This window comes from Mercenaria mercenaria, chromosome 15, assembly GCF_021730395.1.
Source record: "Mercenaria mercenaria strain notata chromosome 15, MADL_Memer_1, whole genome shotgun sequence".
Lineage (NCBI taxonomy): Eukaryota > Metazoa > Mollusca > Bivalvia > Venerida > Veneridae > Mercenaria > Mercenaria mercenaria.
Window position 1 is genome coordinate 27,731,015 of NC_069375.1, and position 23,611 is coordinate 27,754,625.

At 33.6% G+C, this 23,611-nt stretch overlaps 1 protein-coding gene across 13 annotated transcripts in view; it reads left to right on the forward strand.

Annotated features, from left to right (window-relative positions):
- Positions 1–15,603: 15,603 nt before the first annotated feature.
- Positions 15,604–23,611, forward strand: part of LOC123533407 (uncharacterized) — a 35,974-nt gene continuing 27,966 nt past the window's right edge. For 11 of the 13 annotated variants that reach the window (XM_053524872.1, XM_053524870.1, XM_053524869.1 and 8 more), the window contains exons 1-2: positions 15,604–15,790; positions 19,594–19,675. Coding sequence is in view for 1 of the 13 variants with exons in the window: in XM_053524884.1 (XP_053380859.1) it covers positions 22,058–22,354 (297 nt within the window). In the remaining 12 variants the exon portion in view is untranslated. Of the gene's footprint in view, positions 15,791–19,593; positions 19,676–21,812; positions 22,355–23,611 lie in introns of all 13 variants that reach the window. The other 2 variants (XM_053524884.1, XM_053524873.1) reach the window with 2 other exon arrangements.

A 23,611-nucleotide genomic window follows, 5' to 3' on the forward strand; every position in this document is an offset into this window, starting at 1 on the left:
ATATGCTTCCTGATTGTTCTAAAGTTAGGCAGAAATTCCTCACTCCTCACTAACACTGAATTTTCTACTGGCTTTTCACAGACAAGACCATCCAGTTTTTTTTTTACACAATATTTGCACATTATGTCTACAAATAACAAAACAGTAACAAAATAACAAACAGTGTATTTCATTCTGACAAAACAACAATATAAATCAACTGAGGCAATGGCCAAAATAAATTCATATCTAAAACCATATGTAATAAGTTATAGTTTATTTAAACTGGTGAATTTTTTTATCTCTTGTGTAGACTGCTTTTATATACTAAATAGCTATAAATATATGTGAAAGTTTATACAAAACTTTTATTCAGCAAAGTTTTATAATTAATGGCAAAACACAATAGAATTAAGAAATCTTTAATACCTGTATAAGGTTATGGTTGCCAGCCACTCAGTGAACTTTGGCTGGACTGTATGTGCACCATTCCAGGAACACCTTGTTATTGAAATGGTTTTGTGTATAATACTGTGAGATAAATTGTGGCATCAAACAGTGCTTGTCAACAGCAGTAAGATTGTACTTCATTTTGAAAAATTAATGAGTGTGACTTCAGTTTGCACACCTGATTCTATGACCCATGATAGAATTATTTAAATCAAAGTCAGATAAAAAAATACTTTAAATGACACTATTAAATACATCATACCCCACAAATATTATAAAATCTTGAAAGAAGCACAAACAGTGTCTCCTTTTCACACTATGTACCCGAATAATCCTAAAATCTGTTCAGCGAGCCTAACTCAGTGCCAATATGGCGGATGTAAAGCCGATACAACTTTGTTTTCTGTGTAATTTTGATGTATAAAGGAATGTTTCGGTTGTTACGTCTGTCTCCATTGATCAAGTGTATATTTATTTCAAAATGTATCATGTTAAATATATCAACCCTTGTGTTTTCAGGTGGAATACCGAAGAACAATGCAAAACTTTTCAATGAAATTTTTTACAAAAAAATCTTAAAAGATACTTGTATGCTTTTGACGCCTCTACTATTTTGCTGTTTGAAAGCAAAAATATACTGCTTTATAGGCCCATTTACACAATGTTGTTAACCAATGAAAAATTCACTTGTCCGCCGGCAAACAATCACATGTTGGGCTTAGGAATCCCAAATCCCTGCAGGGGTGGGTGGGTCAAAGAACTTCGAGCATCTATAGTTCATACATTAAGCACAGACGAATAGCTATGTTTTCGTTTGGTTAGGTGTTTATCCATTCTAAGTTCGTATTTATCCAGCACTGTTTCCTATACCAGTCAGGAATTATCCAAAAATCTAAACCCACCTCATAATCAATACAGTTTTTAAGCTATAAAAATGAATTTCAAACTTTGGTACTATTAAACATTGTCAAAGAGATGTTTATTGAACTAATACAGTTGATGAGTAAGGTCTTATTGCAATTTCTGGTACATTAAAACAGTTAGAAACATAAAACATGTTCATTTTGAAGACTTTTTCGAGTACATTTTAATGAATTCCAGCAACATAATGTGACTTGTCGATTGAAATATTTAGTACACAAAAAAAAAACGTTATCAATACAGGATATTATGGCTATCAAAAGTTTTACGCTAACATTGCATACTAACATAAAAACATGAAAAAAGACAAGGAAATTAACTATATACATCGTCTTTCTGTCGGCCATGTTGCCACTGAGTTAGGGTCGCTGAACAGAGTTAGGATTATCCGGGTACATAGTGTGTTTTACTCTTTTAATATGGTGGCATTACGGTGGCATAGAGGGGACATAGGAAATATTTTATTTGTCACGTGCGCACGTGTTAGCTTCACGTGCGCACGAATTAACACGTGCGAACATGATAATTGACCAATGAAGCTAATCGAAATATCAGCCTTTTTTTCAAAAACGAGAAGAACTTACTTTATAAACTTAAGGTAAATAGAGCTACTAAATACTTTGGACTTATTGCTGCAATGTTAGTCTTTGGTAATTGATCCTTATTATGTGAATGGAAGTGTCTAGGGGTACGGATCCGTACCTCTAGAATCGGATTCTAGAGGTACGGATCCGTACCTCAAGCATGTTAGGGGTTTTCTAGGGGTACGGACCTCCGATTTTCTAGAGAATAAGGGTCATTTACATTTCAAATTTTGTTGAAAATGAAATAACAATTCATCAGAATTCACCTTAAACTTGGATCTAAATGGTTTACAGATTACAACGTTCATCCGATTTGTTACATTTTCTTTCGAAACGTAAATAACCGAGGAACACCGAATAAATCATGAGGATTCGAACTGGCAGAAAAAAAGATATAAAGATTAAACAAAAAAAAAAGTTAAATATCTTGGGGGAAAAAAACTATTTTTAATGATAATTAACCCTTATGGTATTTATGTTTTCCACACATTTGGTAGCCGTTACGAGATACAAGGGATGTTTTCACAAACAGTTTCGTTTACTTAATGTCGGTTAATTGATTATTAAACAATCAGTTCCGTGCCGATTACATTATATCTTGTTTTTTGGACTTCCGGTAGAGAACAAGATGCCCATTGTTTACATCGCGGGTAATAATCTTTAAATAAAACAGCTTCTAAAAGTAAATAGACTCGAAAAGGTGATATTTTTGAAAATGGAAGATTCGTCGGATCTTACTGGGAATAATAATATTTCAAATAGTGATTTGGCAGAGACACAAAACCCGTTTGAAATTCTTGCCAACGTGGAAAATGAAAATGGCGACCCGGTATTCATTACCCCAGGTAGCACATGTAATCCTACGGCATGGGAAAAAATACGACCAAATAAAAGAGCGAGAGCCAGTACAGGTGGACAAAGTGTTGAAATAAACTTAGATGAATTTAGAACTTTGCCTGTTGACGATAAACTGTCCATTTTGTATTCAGAGATAGCAGTAAATAGGAGCAAAATGGCGGACATTGACATAAAACTTGACCAGGTGTTATCAATACACAACAAGGTAAATATCATTGAAGAGTCTATACTAAGTCATGAAAACAGGTTGAAATTGCTCGAGTATAAATCTTTAGATTTAGAAGCAAGAAGTCGACGCAAAAATTTGTTATTTGAAGGTATAAATGAATCAAAAGGTGAGAACTGTGATCAAGTTATTGACAATTTTCTAGCTAAAACATTAGAGATCGAATGGCCTGTTCAGTTCGAACGTGCGCACAGGCTCGGAAGATTCCAGCGTGGCAAAAATCGTGCCATTATAGTTGCCTTCAGAGACTACACTGACGTGCAAACCATTTTATCAAGAGCATATTTATTAAAGGGCTCACACTATAGCATTAACAAAGATTTTCCACATGAAATCGCCAGTGCACGAAAGAACATTTGGGGATCATATAAGGACCTTAAACGGGCAAATCCCGATAGCAAAGTAATCATCGCCTACCCTGCAAAAATAATCATGAATGGAGAAGTTGTGCGAGATGAATTTCCCGACTGGAATTCAATAATGAAAATGGACAGAATTAATCACAACAAAACAGCTGATTACTCAAATATTACTACGCAAGGTTACGACAGTCGTAGGCGTGAAAATCGTGCAGGTGATTTATCAGGTGTGGACAATGTCAACACAGACAGTATTAGTCCGCGGCGAGACGAAAATAAACCTAGCTCGCCTAAGTCATGCAGTTCGCATGACCGGCAACATAGTGGGCGCCGCCAGTCAAGGTCACCTCGCCGCAACGTGGCTCATCAGAGGAGTCGGGCACCAGAGAGGTACATCAACTCAGCTGCAGGTGCGAGCTGCGATATACCCAACTTCGCTCGTCCGTGGGACAATAACTCTTTGCCGTGGTCAAAACCAAACGTGTCACAACCACACTAGGACATATGGGGGAACTCTGCTAACTTTAAAAGTGACTTGAAAATATGTTCCCTTAACGTAAATGGTCTCAAAAAGCGATTAGACTACCCGGACTTTGTTGACTTTATTAAAATGTATGACATTTTTTGTGCTATCGAAACCCATACTGATAGCTTTGATTTGGTTGAGATTGATGATTATGTTTACTTGGCAAAAAATAGAGAACAGAGTTACAAACGTAAATCTGGTGGTATAGGTGTATATGTCCGCAAGAATATTTCTGCATACGTTAAAATTTTACCAAACAATAATGAATACGTTCTTTGGTTGTCCGTCGATAAACAATTGTTACGTACTAGTGAAAATGCTGTTCTAGGCGTCATCTACCTGCCCCCAGAAAACTCACGTTTCTTAAATGACTTTGATTTAAACACTTTTGAAAATGAAATAATCACATTTTGTAGCCAAAATAGACTCGTGTTCTTAACTGGCGACTTTAACGCCAGAGTATCTCAGTTAACAGATTTTATACCTTCAGATCCGTACCTTAATGAAGTTTTTCACATTGATGAAGATTTGCAGACTCATTTTGATAAATATACTGCCTTGGAAGAGTTAGGAATTCCCTTGTCACGTAAATCTCGAGATAAGAAAACAAATCGATGGGTCAGTGCAACACGGTCGTAACTCATTTTTTGAAAACTTTACAGGAGAAGCAAAAAACATTTTTGTATTCAAATGATGTAATGAAAAACAATACAATCTATATTATTTTTATCAAATAACAATAATAACTACAATACTATGGGAAAAAATGTCAAAAAAATGTTCACTGAGGAGTTATTTGAAAGTTTTTCAGTTACGACCATGTTGCGCTGAAATGTGTGGAAATATTGTCAAAAACTTAGTGCAACAAGGTCGTAACTAAATGATAACAAATAATTTATTGGAGATAATTCATAACAGAGATGTTTATTCAAAAGTCTATTAATTCAATATTTTTAAGCATATCCATTTATCTTTTTCTGTACTTTCATTGACTTGTTTTACTCGCAAAAATGTCAAAAAAAAATCATATAATATGTAGAAATAAAAATGTACTACTACAAAAACACATTTTAAATTATTAAAAGTATTTTACAGTAAAAAGACAATAAGAGCTTGACTTGGTCCAAGATATTTGCATATTTTACTGAATGTAGGCTCTGAGAGTTTTAATATTCAAAGTTATTTCAGTATTTTACAGTAAATGGACATAATATAAGAGCTTGACTGATCAAAGGTACTTAAATATTTTACTGAATATAGGCACTGGGAGCCTTTATGGTCAAACTTATTTCATTAATTTACAGTAAATGGACAATAGAAGCTTGACTGGTCCAAAATATTTACATTTTTAATGAATATAGGCTCTGAGAGCTTTTATGGTCAAAGTTATTTCAGTATTTTACAGTAAATGGACAAAAAGTGCTTGACTGGTCCAAGGTACTTGAATATTTTACAGTATGTAGACACTGAGTGTCTTTAAAGTACAAGATATTTGCATATTTTACAGAATATAGGCATTATGAGCCTTTAAGGTCTAAGGTATTTGAATATGTCTGTGTTTAGTTATTAGATTTTCAACAAGAAATATGCACCAGTTCTGCAGCATGAATAATGCATGCCCCAGGAGCAAATACTATTCTGCAAATAAACATGTGCATGCTTCTTGATACAAGTCTAAATGTCTTTTTATTACATAAAAATCTACACTTAAACAATTATCAATGGTATAAATTTGTTCTTTAGCTTGAGTAAAACTGAAAATGTTATAATTAAAGAACATGATAAACACAACAACACAGTCACATGAAACTAACATCAAAAATGATGCCATACACCTGATGTAAAATTTGAAAGTCAGTATGGTCTGTTCCTGGAAAATTTTGTAATATATGTATGAAGTGGCAGCCTCTGATGCATATTTTTTGTCTAAATTTTCAGGTATTAAGAGGGTCCCCTCTTCCTATTAGGTTGGTCAGCGGGGTCTCCCTCTGGAATATAGGTATAAAATAGAAGCCTCTAGTGCCTTTTTGGGTCACAACTTTGAGGTACATGATGGGATACCTCCCTCCTGTTAAGGGGGTCAGGTGGTTCTCTCCCTGGATTTTCTTTTTTAACATAGGTATGAAATGGTGGCCTCAGGTGCAATTGGGTTTAAATGTAAAGGTATAGAAGGGGTTCAGAGGGTTTCCCCCCTAGAAATATTTTAAACATAGTTATGAAATACTGGCTTCTTGTGCATTTTTGGGTCTGAATTTTGAGGTACAAGAGGTTAGCCCTTCCTACTGTTAGTAAGACTAAAGTGAGGAGAGAGGGGAAGGGCTCTCTCCCTGGAAATTTCTGTAATTTAGGTATGAAATGGTTGCCTCTTGTGCATTTCTGGGCCTAAATTTCGAAGTACAGGAGGGGATAACGCCTTCCTGTTTGGTATAATACCTCCTTCCTATTTGGGGAGGGGGAATGTGTCTCCTCTGGAAGTTTTTGAAAATTAGGTATGAAACTAGAGCTGCTTTTGAGAAAAGCACATGTCTCCCACAGCTGCCAAGTCATCAGAATAGTAGTATGAGATCGGACGAGAAATGTTCAAGCGTAAACCTTTCTCCCTATATATTCTTAATTCCCAATCAGACTTCCAGTTCTTTGATTATCAAAAACACCCCAATCAGACTTTCAGAGCTTTGATACAACCTAATCAGACTTCCAGAACTTTGATTATCAAATACAATGCAATCAGACTTTCAGTGCTTTGTTTATCAAAAACCAATGTTTCAAGGGCCATACTTCCAAAGTGCCTGGGTTGATTTGGCTTGTTATCAAACTTGGATGAGGACTTATTGGCAAACACATTTTTTCAAGTTTGGGGAAAATTGGATGAGAACTGTTCGACTTAAAGAGTGTGGACAAGATCTGTGATAGACGGATGGATGGACAGACAGGAGTTAATCAATATGTCTCCCACCACACAGTGGTGTGGGAGACATAATAATGGCCTCTAGTGCATTTGCATCGGTCTATATGTTTAGGTATAGAGGGGATACTTCCCTCCTGTTATGGGCTCGGGAGCATCTCCCCTCCTGGAAATTTTGAAATGCAGGCATGAAATGGTGGCCTCTGGTGCAGTTTTGGGTCTATATATTGAAAAAATATTATTTTGTTTGCATGCAACTTTGATGAGTTTAAGTCAGTGTGGGGTGGGGGATATAGGGGGAGCATGGGCTCTCTTGGCCATGGCCCTTGATCAGCCAGGCCTTTATGTTGGTGTTTTGCAACATAAAAATCAAGTAAATCATTCATTAAATTTAAATGTAAAATTATTAATGCTGATCATTTATGTTTTAGTGGTTTAACCACTTATACAAATATTAGATATACCTAACAAAATCTTCTGTATATCCAAATAAAACTTATCGGAATACGAGCTTTACAAGCAGAAGTCATGCTTCACTTATAGCACAGAAAAATTTCCACCTTTAATAATACCATTTTGTATTTTGCACAGTTCATGGAAATATGCATACAAAAGGAAAAATGTTCATTGTTATCCTTTCACAGTTTTACATGAAACTTGCATAAAGGAAAGTTTATTTAAAAATTACAAGTATAAAAAGCATAGCTGTCAAGGCTCCACAAAGGCCACGAGTGTGATCGGGGTTCAAAGGGAAGGTTTTCCCTCATGGGGGTCTAGAGGGCGATAATCCCTAAAAGCCGGAAACGCCCTCACACGGAAAATATAGATTTTTAACACAAAATATATCTAGTTTTGAATAGTCTCCCTCCGTGTTTACTTTTTGTGACGTTTATTCATGAGGTAGAAATAACACGTTGCACTGGTGAATGTAAAAGCTGTATTATACGGTATGGAAACACCGTGTCAATGTCTCCTCGCATGTTTGATTCAGTATTATTATAAATTTTCTACGAAAAAAAAAACAATTGATTTCTTTATTTCTTTAAAATGTGTGTGACCTTGAATAGAAGGCATGTGAGCGTGATCTAGGGCCGAAATGCGTGTGTCTTGACAGGTTTGAAAAAGGTGCATTTTTTCCTCTTAAAATTAAGTCAAGACATTATGAATAGGGCTTCTGATGCTAAAAACTACTGAATTTGGAAGAGGTTTTGCTGAGAAATAGTTAACAGAGCATTTTTTTAACAGAGCAAGACTTTTTAATGTTTTGGTAAAATCCTAAACATGTTGGTCAATAAATTCTTAACACCACTTTGCATTGATAAAATATGAAATATGGTAATAATATTAATTTTGTAGTATAAATACCATTTCTAAGTTGTTGAAAAACTAAAATCATCCTTATTTATCATTTAACTATTGTAATATGTTACTCTTTGTGAGTTACAACCATGTTGCACAGAAATTTCAAAGTGAAATAGCATACTAACTCTGTGCAACAAAGACGTATGTTGAGTTACGACCATGTTGCACTGACTGAAAGTGTCTTCCTGAGATACAACCTTTTGACAATTTTACTTTTTTCACTTTAATTTTAAGAATGTGATTTAGATATTTTAACAAGTGATGTATTTCTGTTAAATAAGGCAAATTATGTAAAAAAGTGTATTTGGTAAAAAAATCAAGTTACGACCATGTTGCACTGACCCATCGAAATGCTCATGGACTTATGTTGATTGAAATGTGCCGAAATAATAACTTATTTATCGTTAATGGTAGATTTGGGAATGATTCGAACCAGGGTGCCTATACTTTTAGGGATAAGTCCATTATTGATTATGTGATTACAAGTGCGGAAGGGTTTAGTAGTCTGAACAAATTTGAAATAATTGAAACTGATTCACTCTTTTCGGATGGTCATAACGCATTGATTTGGTCGCTAAAAATACATATGAAAGAGCAAAGTGCTCGGATGAACAGTCCGTCTATTGGGTCGAAACCAAAGTGGAACACAAATAAATGTAACGAATTTATACAGAATATTGATATAAAGCAGGTAAACGATATTCTAGAAATGTTCCATGCACCGCAAACTGAACAGTCTATAGAAAATATTACTTACGAAATAAAGACACTTTTTGAACATTCAGCCAATATTACATTTAATTGCGCGGATAACAGGTATTTCAGAAATGATAAAAATAAACCTTGGTTTGGCCCAAAATGCCATAGAGCAAGAAATAATTACCATGATGCCAAGTCGACTTACAGAGATAACCCAACACAAGATAATAAATTAAGACTTAAAAACGCAAGTAAGGCATATAAAAGAACTATGAACTTTTATATTGGTAAATACAAATTTTCAAAAGCTCAAAAATTAAGATCTATTAGTTCGAAAAATCCTAAAAAAATACTGGAGTTTCCTAAAAAGTTTAAAACCAAAACAAAAGGAAGACAAAACGCCATCCATTCAAGAGTTTTATGAATATTTCAAGAAAATAAATACGAATTTGCATGACGATCAAGGATATGATCCGTTAGATGAACAAATTTTTCTCGATAAGGCCAGTATTTTTTTATCTTTAGTTTTACCGACCCGCCGACCCTAAAATTTGGGAAAGTGAAAAAAAAAAAAAAAAATTCAGAAAAAAATCGAAGTGTCAAAAACTGATGCACACACGAGTGATCCGCCAACTGACCATAATTAAAACGGTAACTGAACGTTAAACGTGCGGCTTTTATACCAACAGTACGTCCAAAAAGAGATGTCAATTTTTCGTGCAACAAAAAGCACATCGATACGAACACCGTGTCCGTTTATCCGCGCCCAGCGATCGGCGGACACGTTGTGTCGTGGTGTGCAATCGCGGTGATTCTCTGTGTATATAACGTCTAATTAAATTAACCCCGTTTTTCATTGTAGAAAGATAATTTTTGCTCCCATATTTTGTTTTCTGTTTTCAGGTAAATACCAAGCTTATAAGATGTGTAATTATAAACCTTTTAGTTTCCTTTGTTTATGTTTATAATTCTATGTAAAATTGTTAAAACGTCCACTAACAATTACTACTAACATTACATGTTGGAATAAATGTTTTACTCACCTCCGTTGCAATTAAACTGCATAATTCTTTCTTTCGTTTAGCATGTTTGCCCATTTTCACATGTTGCAAAACTATTGGTAAGTTACTTATAATTAATAAGTTCATGTTGGTTAATAAGTGCTAATTAGATAATAATTTGTCGGTGCCCGTTCAATACGGCCCATACGTTTGTTATCAATAAAGAGTAATTAAATTTTGACTGTTTTCGAGTAAAAACTTATTTGCAGTTTCAAAACAGTTAATATTAACTTCAACTCGTAAAAGTTGTTCGATATTTAAATCAATTTCATTTTTACTTGTAGCCCCGTTTATTTTTATTTTGCACTGATTTATTATCGTAAGGCAGTGGCTACGATTACGGTACCGTATTATTATTATCGTAATGTTTACAATGAATTAAGGGATAAATGAAATGTAACGAAGCAATTATTGTATTCTATTTCAGGTACAGTCACAAACTACTAGTACATAAAATTAGAAAGAAACAAGAAGTAAAGTTTCGGAGCATGACGCGTTAGTGGCTAGTAATACGGTCCCGCACGGTACTAAAGCTAGTCATACGTGAGGCACGTTCAGCTAGACCGTCGTGTTTGGACTATATGAGTAGTTTTGATAATGTTTTTGATTTCAAATAACTGTATAAAAAGAAGTTTATTTTCAAACAGTGATAATCACATACTACTACATTTTTGGCCGTCGTGCGGGACCGTTCACTAAAGGATGTTTTAAAGCCACTTATAAATATGTATTTCCACATGGTTTATAATAAATAATGAAAGCGTAAAATAGTTGTTATCTATGCTTACGGGAAGAAACTTTCAACAAGAGTGAAAATTACAGCACAACACCAGAGGAGGGAAGGAGCAGAAACAAAAATCGGCCTTCTATATCTTTTTATTTCCCTTTTATTCTATACAAAATTTAACGGAATATAACATTATTAGGAAGCACAAACAATTTAAACAAAAAAAGCCAAAAATGCTTTGCAATAGACAGAAAAAAACATTTGTTATGTTGCGTTCTCATAAAAATTATAATGCTTCCATTTAATTTCATTTCTTTATTTCTTATTCATAAGATGTACATAGATTTAAACGATACCAACAATTGAAGTTTATTTATATAAAATACAGACAGACAGGCATACATATTCTATAAACCGTCATGTGATAATTACAGATATTATGTGACAAATATACCTTCAGTTGTTAAAACAAAACAGTGTATTGTATTTATTTTTTGCTGCTGTTCCCCTTAGCCTATTACACAGAACAAACTTTATGAAGAAGATCACATATCGAGGGTTCAACGCAATAAGGGCGTATCTACATATAATAATTATATGTAGATACGCCCTTGTTGCGTTGAACCCTTGACATGTTTTTTACAAATATGCAAATATCTTAATTTTGCCGAAAATAATACAGAATGGAGAATAAACAATTTTTGTCATATATGAATTATATGATGAACACAAAATAATCTGTTAGCACTATCAATACACAGGTCTTTGTATTATATGATGCTATAGATATATTATGACATTTAATGCTAATAAAATTATGTTATTAACAAAACAAACATTAAATTGTAAGTTCTTGCTTCCAAGGCTCGTGTACAGCTTTCTTCTTGCCCTGAAAAAAAGCAGATAAAATTTATATTTTTAATACAGATGTATGTTACACATTAATAGTTTCTTGAAATTCGACATGTCATGTGATAGAATTCGATTGTTATTTCAGACATGTAGACGTGCATCGAAATGTTTAAATGGATGATTGCTTTGTTTATATAAAAGTGAATACCACTGTTTCCTGAGCAAAAACTTTTAATTCTGATATTCTATATTGTACTAAAATTATATTTCAAATTCTTTTTGATAGTTACATTAGCAAATAAATTCGTAACAAATTAACAAGTTATTTAAAAATTATTGATTTTAACTGGTAACTTACCTCTTAAATAATTATCAAATTCCATGCAAACTGTGAACGAAGATTAATTGTTAGGGTGTTAAATAACGTTATCGTATTAAAATTTTGTTAGTATAACAACAGAAGTTTGCAACGAACATATAAAACTGAAAAGTGAACTCTAAATAAAACAACTGAATTCACAGGTTTTATTGTTTATTAAGCACAGTCTCATCGTATACGCTTCTTGTCAAGTGCTCTACCTGCAAAATACGAAAAGTCTCCAAATCAACTAGCAGACGAACATTGAAACTGAAAAATTACGATGTTATTTAATGTTATCATACATATATATATTTCCTTTCATTTTTGGATAAATAAAATGGAAAATAGCATATTTTAAAACAATCTTGAAAACTGCGATTCACCGCGATTTCACGGCGAAACAGCGTGGTTGGCGAGCACCGTGTCTGGACACGCTGGGTGTCCATTGGGACTTTTCATTTTGGACGTACTGTAAACCAAAGAAAATTAAAAGTGAGAAAAATAAAACTATAACGACTGTCTTTAACTTTTATCCGCCAACTTGTTTCACAAGTTTGATTCAATAATCGTCAAATAAATTGGTAAGAGTGTTGTCTTATTAGTAGTTTCAGTTTAGGTCGAGATTTTGCAAAAATACTTTACAATCGAGGATTTTATTTTTAATTTTTTTCCCGCCGCCGACCCTATCTTTTTTCCAAAAAAATCGGTAAAACTAATAATAAAAAAATACTGGCCTAACTCGAATGAATTTCTTAATTCGCCGATTAACGACATCGAAATAATTGCGTGTATTAACAAGCTTAACAACGGAAAAGCATCGAGTCAATCGGACAATATCATTAATGAATACATAAAGAGCACGAAACGTATTTTAATGCCAGTATATGTCAGGTTATTTAATAGCGTGCTTGATACTGGATTTGTCCCTTCTTCTTGGCTTGAGGGAACCATTATACCTATTTTTAAAAATAAAGGAAACTCGGAGGAACCTAATAATTATAGGCCAATTACAATACTAAGCTGTTTAGGCAAACTTTTTACCGCAGTTCTAAATTATCGTCTCACAAAATATGTCGAAACGTTCAATTTGTTAGATGAAAATCAGGCTGGGTTTAGAAAAGGCTATTCTTGCTCAGATCACATTTTTACTCTTCATGCCCTTATTGAAATTCTAAAGAAAAAGAAGCAAAAACTTTTCTGTTCATATGTGGATTTTTCCCAGTGCTTTGACAAAATCTGGCGCTATGGGTTGTGGCATAAACTGTCAAAGAATCTAATACATGGGAAGTTTTTTAAAGTAATATTTAATATGTATCAGAATATCAAATCCTGTATTTCCCACAACAGTAATAAATCGTTAGTCTTCCAGTCTGAAATCGGCTTACGTCAGGGAGAAAATTTGAGTCCCATACTTTTTTCCCTGTATCTTAATGATTTACAATCTTTTCTAGAGGGAAATGGTGCTATGGGCATAGAGTTATATAGTCCCGATGATGAGATCTGGCTGAAACTTTTACTATTACTCTATGCTGATGACACTGTTATTGTTTCTTCTAATGCGTCTGATTTTCCGAACTCTTTAGATCAATTTAATACATACTGTAATAACTGGAAATTAAAAGTTAATTTACAAAAAACAAAAATAATTGTCTTTGGTGCAAGAAACACCAATAATTTTAACTTTACCTCGGAACACAGCAAGTTGAAATTACGAATAAATATCATTATCTAGGTGTTACCTTTTCAAGTAATGGTTCGTTCCTGAACGCCAGGAAACATGTAGTCCAGCAGGCAAACAAAGCTATGTACCTTTTATTTTCAAGGGCAAATAATGCGGATCTCCCTGTCGATCTCATTTTAAAACTTTTCGACCATACAGTTTTACCAATACTGACATACGGATCGGAAATATTTGGTTTTGAAAATATTGATTTACTTGAAAGAGTTCATAATGATTTCCTTCGAAGGATAACAAATGCGCGCAAAAGTACTCCAATGTATATGCTCTATGGCGAATTGGGTAGATATCCAATATCTATAATAGTTAAAACAAAAATGATCTCTTATTGGGCTAAACTGTTACTAGGCAAAGATACAAAATTGTCTTCTATAATTTACAAATATATGGTATCTCAGGACCAGTTCGACTATAAATGGATAAGTAAAATCAGGAAATTCTAAATTCTGTTGGAAGACCTGACCTATGGTTACACCAGAATACTTCTGTCACAAAACATTTGCATAAGCAAATTAAACAAACTCTCATGACCAATTTCAACAAGAATGGCACACCCAGATGCAACAGTCTAATAAAGAAATGATATAAATAGTTTTAAAGATAACTTAGAGTATGAAAATTATTTCCGAATTCTTCAGAAGAATGATTACCTTACTTTTTTCAAATTCCGTACATGTAATCACAGACTGCCGGTTGAAACCGGGAGGTACGATGGCATATCTTTTCTGGATCGAACATGTTCAAAATGCAATAGCGGAGCTGTATGCACTGAGCAGCACTATTTGCTCAAATGTAACTTCTTTGAGCAACAACGAAACCATTTCTTAGCGAATATCAATGTTACTGATTCTGAACGTTGCTTTCGAAATTTACTTAACTCAAATTCACCATGTATTTTGTCAGAAACGTGCAAAATGATTAGAGCAATAATAACTCAGTTCTAATTGAATTAACTGACCTACTTTTACCTTAGTTTATAATCCGCCCACACATGTTTACTCCATTATGAATGAATAATATGCTTGAGTAAATATTATAACCGCATTGCTATCATAGTAAAACTTAGTGCGCGTTAAAACATAGTGCGATGTAGCCGCTATTATTAGAATAAATCCCACGCGTAAGTGACTCACCTTTGACCACATTACCCAAACAGAATTTAAAGCGTCCGCATGATATTCATGACGACCTTTTTTTTGTAGATTCGTTCTTTAATAACTACATTACTTGCTAGGATTCCTTTTATTTATTATTTTTTTTACCTACAACTTAAATTAATGTTTGTAAACTATAAATACAACTTGTAGTCTCTATAATTTTTGAAATACTGATTTTTACTAGATGTATAAAATTTCTGATACATTCATGTTTTCCCCCAACAACAAAATAATATTTGCCTGTCGGAAGTTCATGTAAACATGTTATTACATACTGTCATTATGTTTAATCCCCATATTGTACAATGTATAATTACTTGGGTGTAATAAAGATCATGTTCTGTTCTGTTCTGTTCTGTTAAATAACAAAATAAATAGGTGCATATTATTATGCTTAATTTAATTTTTTTTTCTGCTGAATTTCAAATAGAATTCATTTTACGGTTACAAGCACTCACTATCTGTTATCAACAGTTTATTTTACAACCAAATTCGGCACGGAACAGTGTATTCATTTGGAGTTCCTCGGTTATTTAGGTTTTGAAACAGAAGGTAAACAATCGGGTGAACGCTGGAATCTGTAAACCATTTAGATCCAAATTTTAAGTGAACACTGGTTAAGTCTTATTTTGTATTTCATTTTCAACAAAAATTAAGATATATATAACCCTACATATCTAGAAAAAGGAGGTCCGTACCCCTAGAAAACCCCTAACAGGCTTGTCTAGAGGTACGGATCCGTACCTCTAGAATCAGATTCTAGAGGTACGGATCCGTACCCCTAGACACTTCCTATGTGAAAGTTACTTCCCCTGATAATAAATTCACCATTTGTATACTGAAAAACGGTTCAAATTCAAGTTTTATATCGCAGGTTTATATAGAACAAGGGTCAGTATATTGATGGTGTATAGCCAATTCACTGTACTGTAACATTTTAAAAAGATGAAAGTTGGCTACAGTAGCTACAATGGATCAATGTTAGAGATGAAATGTTGTTGAAAACTGCCAAGTGCCAGATAACGGTAATAGAACAGGCTGGTAACATTGCCCGATCGGGCTTACGACACAAAAAGTAGTATTTCTTGAAAAATAATGAAGATATTTCTTTCAAACTTGGTCCATTTATTAAGCATAACAAATAATACAAATTAGAATAAAAATAACTTGTTTGCTTTCAGGTTTGGTAGAATTATTTCCCCTTTTCAGATTTTTATGACGCATAATCTTTGAAGTCCAAAAAAAAATATGTTCTAATCCTAAGTTTAAGGAGGTAGGTTACCTTTATATTTGTATGTGCGCATGTCCAACCGGAAGCTAACGTGACGATTTACGACGACGTTTACGACAAACTAAATGTGTTTGTATATTCATATTTCTGAAAACAAATCATAGACCCGTCTTCGATCTGACGCTTTATGGTTTAATAATGCAGAAATAATGAATAAATTGCCGCAGAAACGCTTCAAAACAATGTTGCCTTAAAATGACGTCATTGATGTCATGACGTTACGTGTCAGTTACCGCGCAAAATTAATAGCTTTTATCTTGAAAGTACGTAATTCTGTGCATTTTCTTTATTCAAACTATTTTCAAATAACCATTATTTGCTGAAATATTTTTTTATGAGTCATTTGCTCTGAATAATAATCAATATTTTGCTTCTTTTATGTAGTTATATTGAAATGTTATGTAGAATTTAAGAAAATGATGATGGTAACCAATGTTATTTGGAATATAGTTGGGTGAGAGTTTACTTGTTACGGCCATTTTCAAATAAAAAATCTAGCAGTTTGATTTGTAATACCTATTTTACAGGTTCCGTTGATAATTTGTTACTTATATACTAAAACTAAGATCTAAAATTGTTCAAATTTCAGTAGAAAATTGTGGTTTCTTGAATTGAATTGATGTTACCATGGAAACGAAGCCCGTGACCTATGTATCTAAATGTAAAATTCAAAAGCATTGACACTAGTCTATTTAAGAAACACAGCTTCGGCTTTTTATTTTCATTTCAACAATATCCATGAGAATAATAGTAGCATGCTGAACGATTTTTCCATGAAAAATGCCAGACGAGGGGTACTGCTGTAAGTATTCTAAGCTTAGAAATCTGTTTGAATAAATGCAGATAACACGAAAATATAACTTGCGTTAGAAATAATATGTTTTAAAGCTACATCAACTAGAAAGATAATCTTATTCAATATTATTTTATAAGAAATTACGACAAAAAGCAAGATATAAGCCATTTTAAACATCTCTGTTGCCATGGTTACTTTAAACTTTAAGAAAAATAGGGTACCATGTATAGTGCTTGGTATTTTGCTAAGAATATTCACCTAAATATTCCATGTTGGTCATTAACAGAATGGCACTGAAGCCGTCGAAAACCCCAATTTTTATACATAGTTGTTTAAAAATGAGAGAAAATGCGTTACCATGGAAACACGAACCCCGCGACATATACATTTTAAGCTTATATTAGAAAGCTAACGTGCATACAAGTAAAATTATAGATTATGCTGACTTCTACAGATATCAATGAAACTAAAATACACTGAAAAGTGTTAAATATCCGCATTTTCCTTCTTCTTTCAATATGGAATACCTTTGGAGGGTCATGTTCTTCAATTCTGTATAAAAATTGAACTTGAAAGGACAGAGACAAACGAAACTGAGATTTTAGCAGTTAAAACTTCATATTACACGAAATACAAAAAGATGCTGCGGTTCAACTAATTTGAATTTACCCTTGTAACAAGGTAACCTACCTCCTTAAAACAAAAAAGGGTTCAATGGCTTTCTAATGCTCTAAATTATTGCGCTAGTAAAAGAATGTATGCATTTTACTCTGCTTTCACTTACAACATTATTGAGAAATGTTAGTTCTAAAAACATTGCTCATACATCTGCACTAGAAACAAAGTATTTACTCTAAATACATAGAATAAAGGTATTGGCACACAAGTTTGGAGCAATAGAAAGCCACTGAACCTTTTCTGTTTTAAACATTGCATTAAAACATATACATGTATTGTTTGGACTTCAAAAATTATGCATCATAAAATACTGAAAAAGGGAAGTAATTCTAACAAAACTGAAGGCAACAAAGTAATTTCTATCTTGTTAAGCATTATAGGGTATGCTTAATAAATGGACCAAGTTTGAAAGAAATAGCTTCATTATTTTTCAAGAAATACTACTTTTTGTGTCATAAGCCCGATCGGGCAATGTTACCAGCCTGTAGAAGACCTTTCTGTAGACTTGTAGACCAAAGAGCTATAAAAATAAAAATGTATTTTATAGTTCTTTGTGTAGACACATGAACCTGTGGTGTCCAACACAGCTCAGTATAGTTTGGACATGACCTCTGAACCTGGACCTTGAGCACAGTCCATTTCAATAGCCTATAGATGGTAAATGGGCAAAGTCTTGTGGTTATCACGAAACTCGTGTTTCACAAGTTATAGGTTATATCAACTTTGTTCCCATTGAATGCTAAAAGGCTCTATAGTGCAATAGTTAAGAAATTATGGATGACTTCGAATCACAACAGGAGTTGTTTGATATACTTTTATTATTATTTGTTTCACTTTATTAGACGTAAAAATCATTATGCAAGCTCAGGAATTACTTAATTCTGATTGTCTTTGGTTTTCCTTTACTTAAGTTGGTTTAAATGTAGTTTGTTGCAGCCCTACTCATCGTCACATCTGTTGTTTGTTTGTCTGTCTGTCTGTCTGTGTGTTCGTGCCCATTCAGCACGATAACAACAAAATAAAGGCGGCTGTCAATCTTTCCTGGATAAACCAGTGCCCACATTTGGTCAAACAAACTGAAGGCTAACCAGCTTCTTTAATCAACAGTGGCAGACAAGTTACCGTGGAAAAAAAGTTTCGGAATTATATTTCACAGAATGTTGTGGCTGGGTTGTGGATCGAACTAGTGACCCCCTTATTTTAAGCTAGGTGCACAAGGACCAGACCATGCAGCCTGGCACCTCATTGTTGCTTTGCTTGTCTATGTAAAATTAGCCTTATCGACAGTTCTGTTAAAGGGTGTTAATATGCCAGGAACATGTAACCTATGTATCTGATTGTGCTAAGTAGCTTTTCTCTATATAGTTCAGATGAGATTATATGACAAAATTTATAAAATCATAAATGTACTAAAATATAGAGAATGAACTTGCAACATATATATCCAATAAATATAGGCAAAAAAGTCATTTCATACATATAGCACGCAGTGTAATTCAGAGAGAAAAAAGCATGAAGAAATGAAAGGCCATGCCGGGATCAAACTCGGAGCTTTAGGGTGACAGACCATATCCTAAACCCCTGACATATTCCCATTGTTAAGTCAACAGTGAAGAATGGAAGTCTGCATAGTCCATGCAAATCATTATTTCAACCATTTTCAGCTGAAAATCATTCATATATGATAATCTATAGGGCCGAATTCTTAAGTTAACTGATCATGACCTGGTGAATGTAAAATGTACTGGTAGTCTAATGTTGTGTTTCTATGGATATCCCATGAATTTAGAGAAATAATCGTTCCAAAAAAATGTCAGAAAGTACCTTTTCTCACAGATGTTTATCACATTGGTTACTATCTGTCTCTGAGATTGTCACAGCACTGACATAGGATAATTTCAAGATCAGGGTAGACAAGTATATGGCGATAAAGTATTCACAGTACTTCCAGAAAGGACATGGGTTTGTGAAAATATGCTGTGGCTTTCAGATGCAGCGACCATCTTCAGCCCTGGAAGGATAGTGTAAATGAAATGTAAATATTTTTTTTAATATATTTGCAGCAGTATGTCTGACAAACTTAAGGAATTTGTTTTGAAGAGAGGAATTGGGCCGGCTGTACTACAAAGACTTGTCGCTGATAAGGTATATAACTTATAACACTGGTATATAAATTTCTACTGCATACTGCATAAGAAAATCTGGATTATCAGGAACACAAATTACGTTTCCAATGTGACTGTTTCTTCATAATTTTCAGTAATGATAGATCTATATTGAACTCTTCACATAAGAAACTATATTTTTTTTATTTTATCATGACCCTTGAGCAGTTATTATTATCAGTGTTTATCAGTTAACTGTACAACAGACAAAACAAGCACATTTGTACTTTTTGGGGTAATGATATAAGACTAATGAAAGGATCTTGTGTGGATATATGTGATTCTTTTCCTCAAGCTGTTGTTTGGAGAGACACGATACGCTTGTTACATCAGAAACAAACATACAATTGTGTACATTTTGATGCTATTAGTATTATTTCTAATAGTATGTCATATTAAGGATCACATGAGAGATTTATGGTGACATGATATTCCAAATTTTTGAGAAAAACAGAAACAAGTTGCCCATTGAAGAATTCAAATTCATGACGGGGTCCAAGTAAGCATGACAATTAATGAGCATTTCACTTAATCTGCACTGCATTTACAGTGATTACTTTGTAGAGATAATTTGCACATCTGCATTAAATTTAGATCTGCTAGCATGATATTTATGTACGGTATATTTCACTTCACGTAGGCCTGACACACATTGTGAAAATTTTGTATGGTCGCCAAAGTCCAAAATGCATGGCTGACAGAATATCTAAAACTTTATAGCTTATCACAGAAGTTATCAACTGGTGTCAGAAATAGTACCAGATGTTATCATTCTGAAACATGATTTCTTCTAAACTAGCTGCTCAATTACATTACAGTTATATTAATTTTTGAGCATAATTTTTTCAGCTCATCCCTGTATCACCATTTAGTGTCCCATCACACCTCACTCTAAAGTGTATGTGTATGTGCAGTGGCATTAAGTGCATATTTCTGCTACCATTGCATACATATTCACATTACACATGAGTGTTTCTAACCATCTTGACTACAATCCAAGTCATGTTTGGTAAATTTAGTTGGGTTACAAGAATGGCAGTCCAATGAAATTTTTCAGTGAAAAAATTGTGGCAGGTTAGGTTTGTGTGCATAGTGTGCATAGTGTGCATTTGTATCAGTGAACATCTTGCTTAATAATTTATGTATTGCATTAAAACTACACACAAGTTATTCAACAAATGTGGAATACATGTGTTACAAAAACTGCAGCCATTGGAAAACTTTAAGCATTATAAAAATGTTTTGCCATGTTGAGGGTTGATTTATTACACTGGCACGCATTCAGATAGTGGAGCAGTCTGTCTTTACAGATACCCTGCATCACAAAGTGAAGTGGAGGCTATACCGGAATGAAGTTGTTTGTCATGTCACATAACATCGCGTCATGTCCCATCTGTCCCATATCACATTAAATGTAATTCCTCCTACAGTTTGCAAGGGATTTTGATGAAACTTTCAGGTCATGCTTATCATGAAGTGTTTGTTGCTGTTTTGTTTGGTCAGAATGTTATAGGAGGATTTATAGCACTTTGTTCATTAAGAACACTTGCATGCATGTTTTTAGTACAACTCCTTCTACAGTTTACAAGTAAATTGGATGAACATTTTTGAAAGTGATAACTATAAGGTGATGTATCAGATACTTTTAAAGAGGCCTTTTAGAGTGATTTCAACAGGAATTATAACACTTGGTTTATTGAAAATAACCACATGATTACTGTGTGCAAGTTTGTCAGCTCAGCTTCTTCTACAGTTTATAAGGAATTCAACTGCACATTTTATGTTTGAAAACATATAAACTATGACCAGATGTTGCACAATGTTTTCAAAACAAGTACATATATGATTTGGAGAGGACCAGTTTTCAATAGTTACAGCTCTCATTTACTTCTGTATTGTATTCAAAACAAGCACTTTGTGTTGTGTCAAAGCTTTAGCGAGGGTATTCCTCACCATCAGAGATACCTCTTATTTGATGCAGTAAAGAAAGTAAATTTACATTTCAGTAAGTGTTTGATTGTTCCATTGTTCAATGTACATGTGATATACATACTACATATATTTATAGATAGCACATAATAGTTCTAAATTTTTAATTGTTCACTATGCTTTTGTAGATTGACTGCAGTGTCATGCTGTTAATGGATGACAGTATATGAAATCATACTTACCTGTGTATGGTGATAGAGTGTCGGCAATTGCTTTCTGCAGGTCTAAAACTGAAGGTGATCAGTGCTCAAATGCATTGAAATAATTACGTGGGAAATGGCAAAAAGAGCGATCTACTCTCCACAGCAGCTGTGGTTTCAAGGCTGGAAATGCTTAGGCAGAAAGGACCATAAGAAGATTGGAGCTAGGATGGATGGATTACAACAACCAATCCATGTGTTATAAGCAAGTGAGGCAACTATGTGGAGGTGGTGTCTGCCATCTCACGGTTGAGAAAACACTTTCTTTAAAGGCAGTCCTTAACCATGCTTTAGATGCATTCTTTCCATCCCGCATTTCCCAACGAGGTATTCTACAAGAGTTTGAAACAGAACTGAAAGACTTCCAAGGCATGTGTGTCAATATGGAAAATACAATCAACGAACTCTATATTGAGTCAAAATTAAAGATACTTCGGGTATATTTATATACCAAAAAGAAGACTGAAAAGGTATAGTGAAATTATGTGTGCGATGAGTTACTAATGATTTACTGTAAAAGCACATATTTTCGCTGGGTCAAAATTTCGCGAATTTGAAATTTTGAGTATGTTTTCGAAGTTTAATATTCGCGAAATTGTGAAAATGGTATCATTCTTTAATTTGAATTATATTTACCATGAATATTTACGTGAGGAACTATTTTAGCGATACTAGTATGTTGGGCTTCGCGAATGTAGCGAAATTTAACCCTCTCGAAAATTTCTGCTTTTACAGTACTGGGCAGGCTAGGTTTTTCCTAAGGAAAGAAGTTGACTATGTTAGGAAAAACTGTGCCAGTCTAAGTTTTCCCTGGGGAAAAATACTAAATGGGGGAAAAACTGGGCTGTTACACCATGATGTCATGAAACATTATACTGATAGAATAGTTTTTACATTCAACATTTCAACCTTACCCTTGCTTAAAGTTTAGCTGAATGAAACCAAACACTCATAAACCTTTAAAGCTTTTTTTAATACATGCACATGAATAGATGCATTTTCCTGCTACCTGAAACACCTTTAAGGATGCATGAATGTATTATATATTTAAGGAAAGTCTACTTTTTAATCATTTCATCAAGCCTTTTCAATATATGTATGATTGTACAGTCACAGTGTATGGACTTATTTTTCTGTATGATACCCAGTTGAAAAAAATGTTGAAGTTTTAAGATGATTATTAAGTAGACTAGCTCCTAGACTGTGATGATTTTTTCACATTTTTATGAGTTCATGTAGTGAACTGAGCCAGTCTATATACTATGTCCAATATTACAATTTTAACATCAGTCCTCTTAGAAAATCTCTAGAATAGACTGGCTTTTGTCTCTATGAACATAAAAAAGAAAAAAATCATAGAAATATCGTAATTATCAGTCTAGTGGCTAGTCTAATTATTAAGGGTATCCTATTTGCAAAATGGCCAAATGTTTTTAGATTTCCAACAAAACAAACGAAGTATTATGACAATTACTATTTACATCACAGATTTCCAACGACAATGAACTCTTAACTGTATTAAAGATCTATAAAAATAAATAGATGTGTATTTTATACTTCTTTGACTGTACAAACTATAACACAACAGCACATATTAAATGATATTTTTATGTATAAAACCCCTCATAAGTAACGAGTTTTAGATGCGTTTTGTAAGATTTACTGAGAAACTACTTTTAAAACTATGAGATTTTTTAAGTAAGGTTATTGGACCCAAAAGAGTAAAA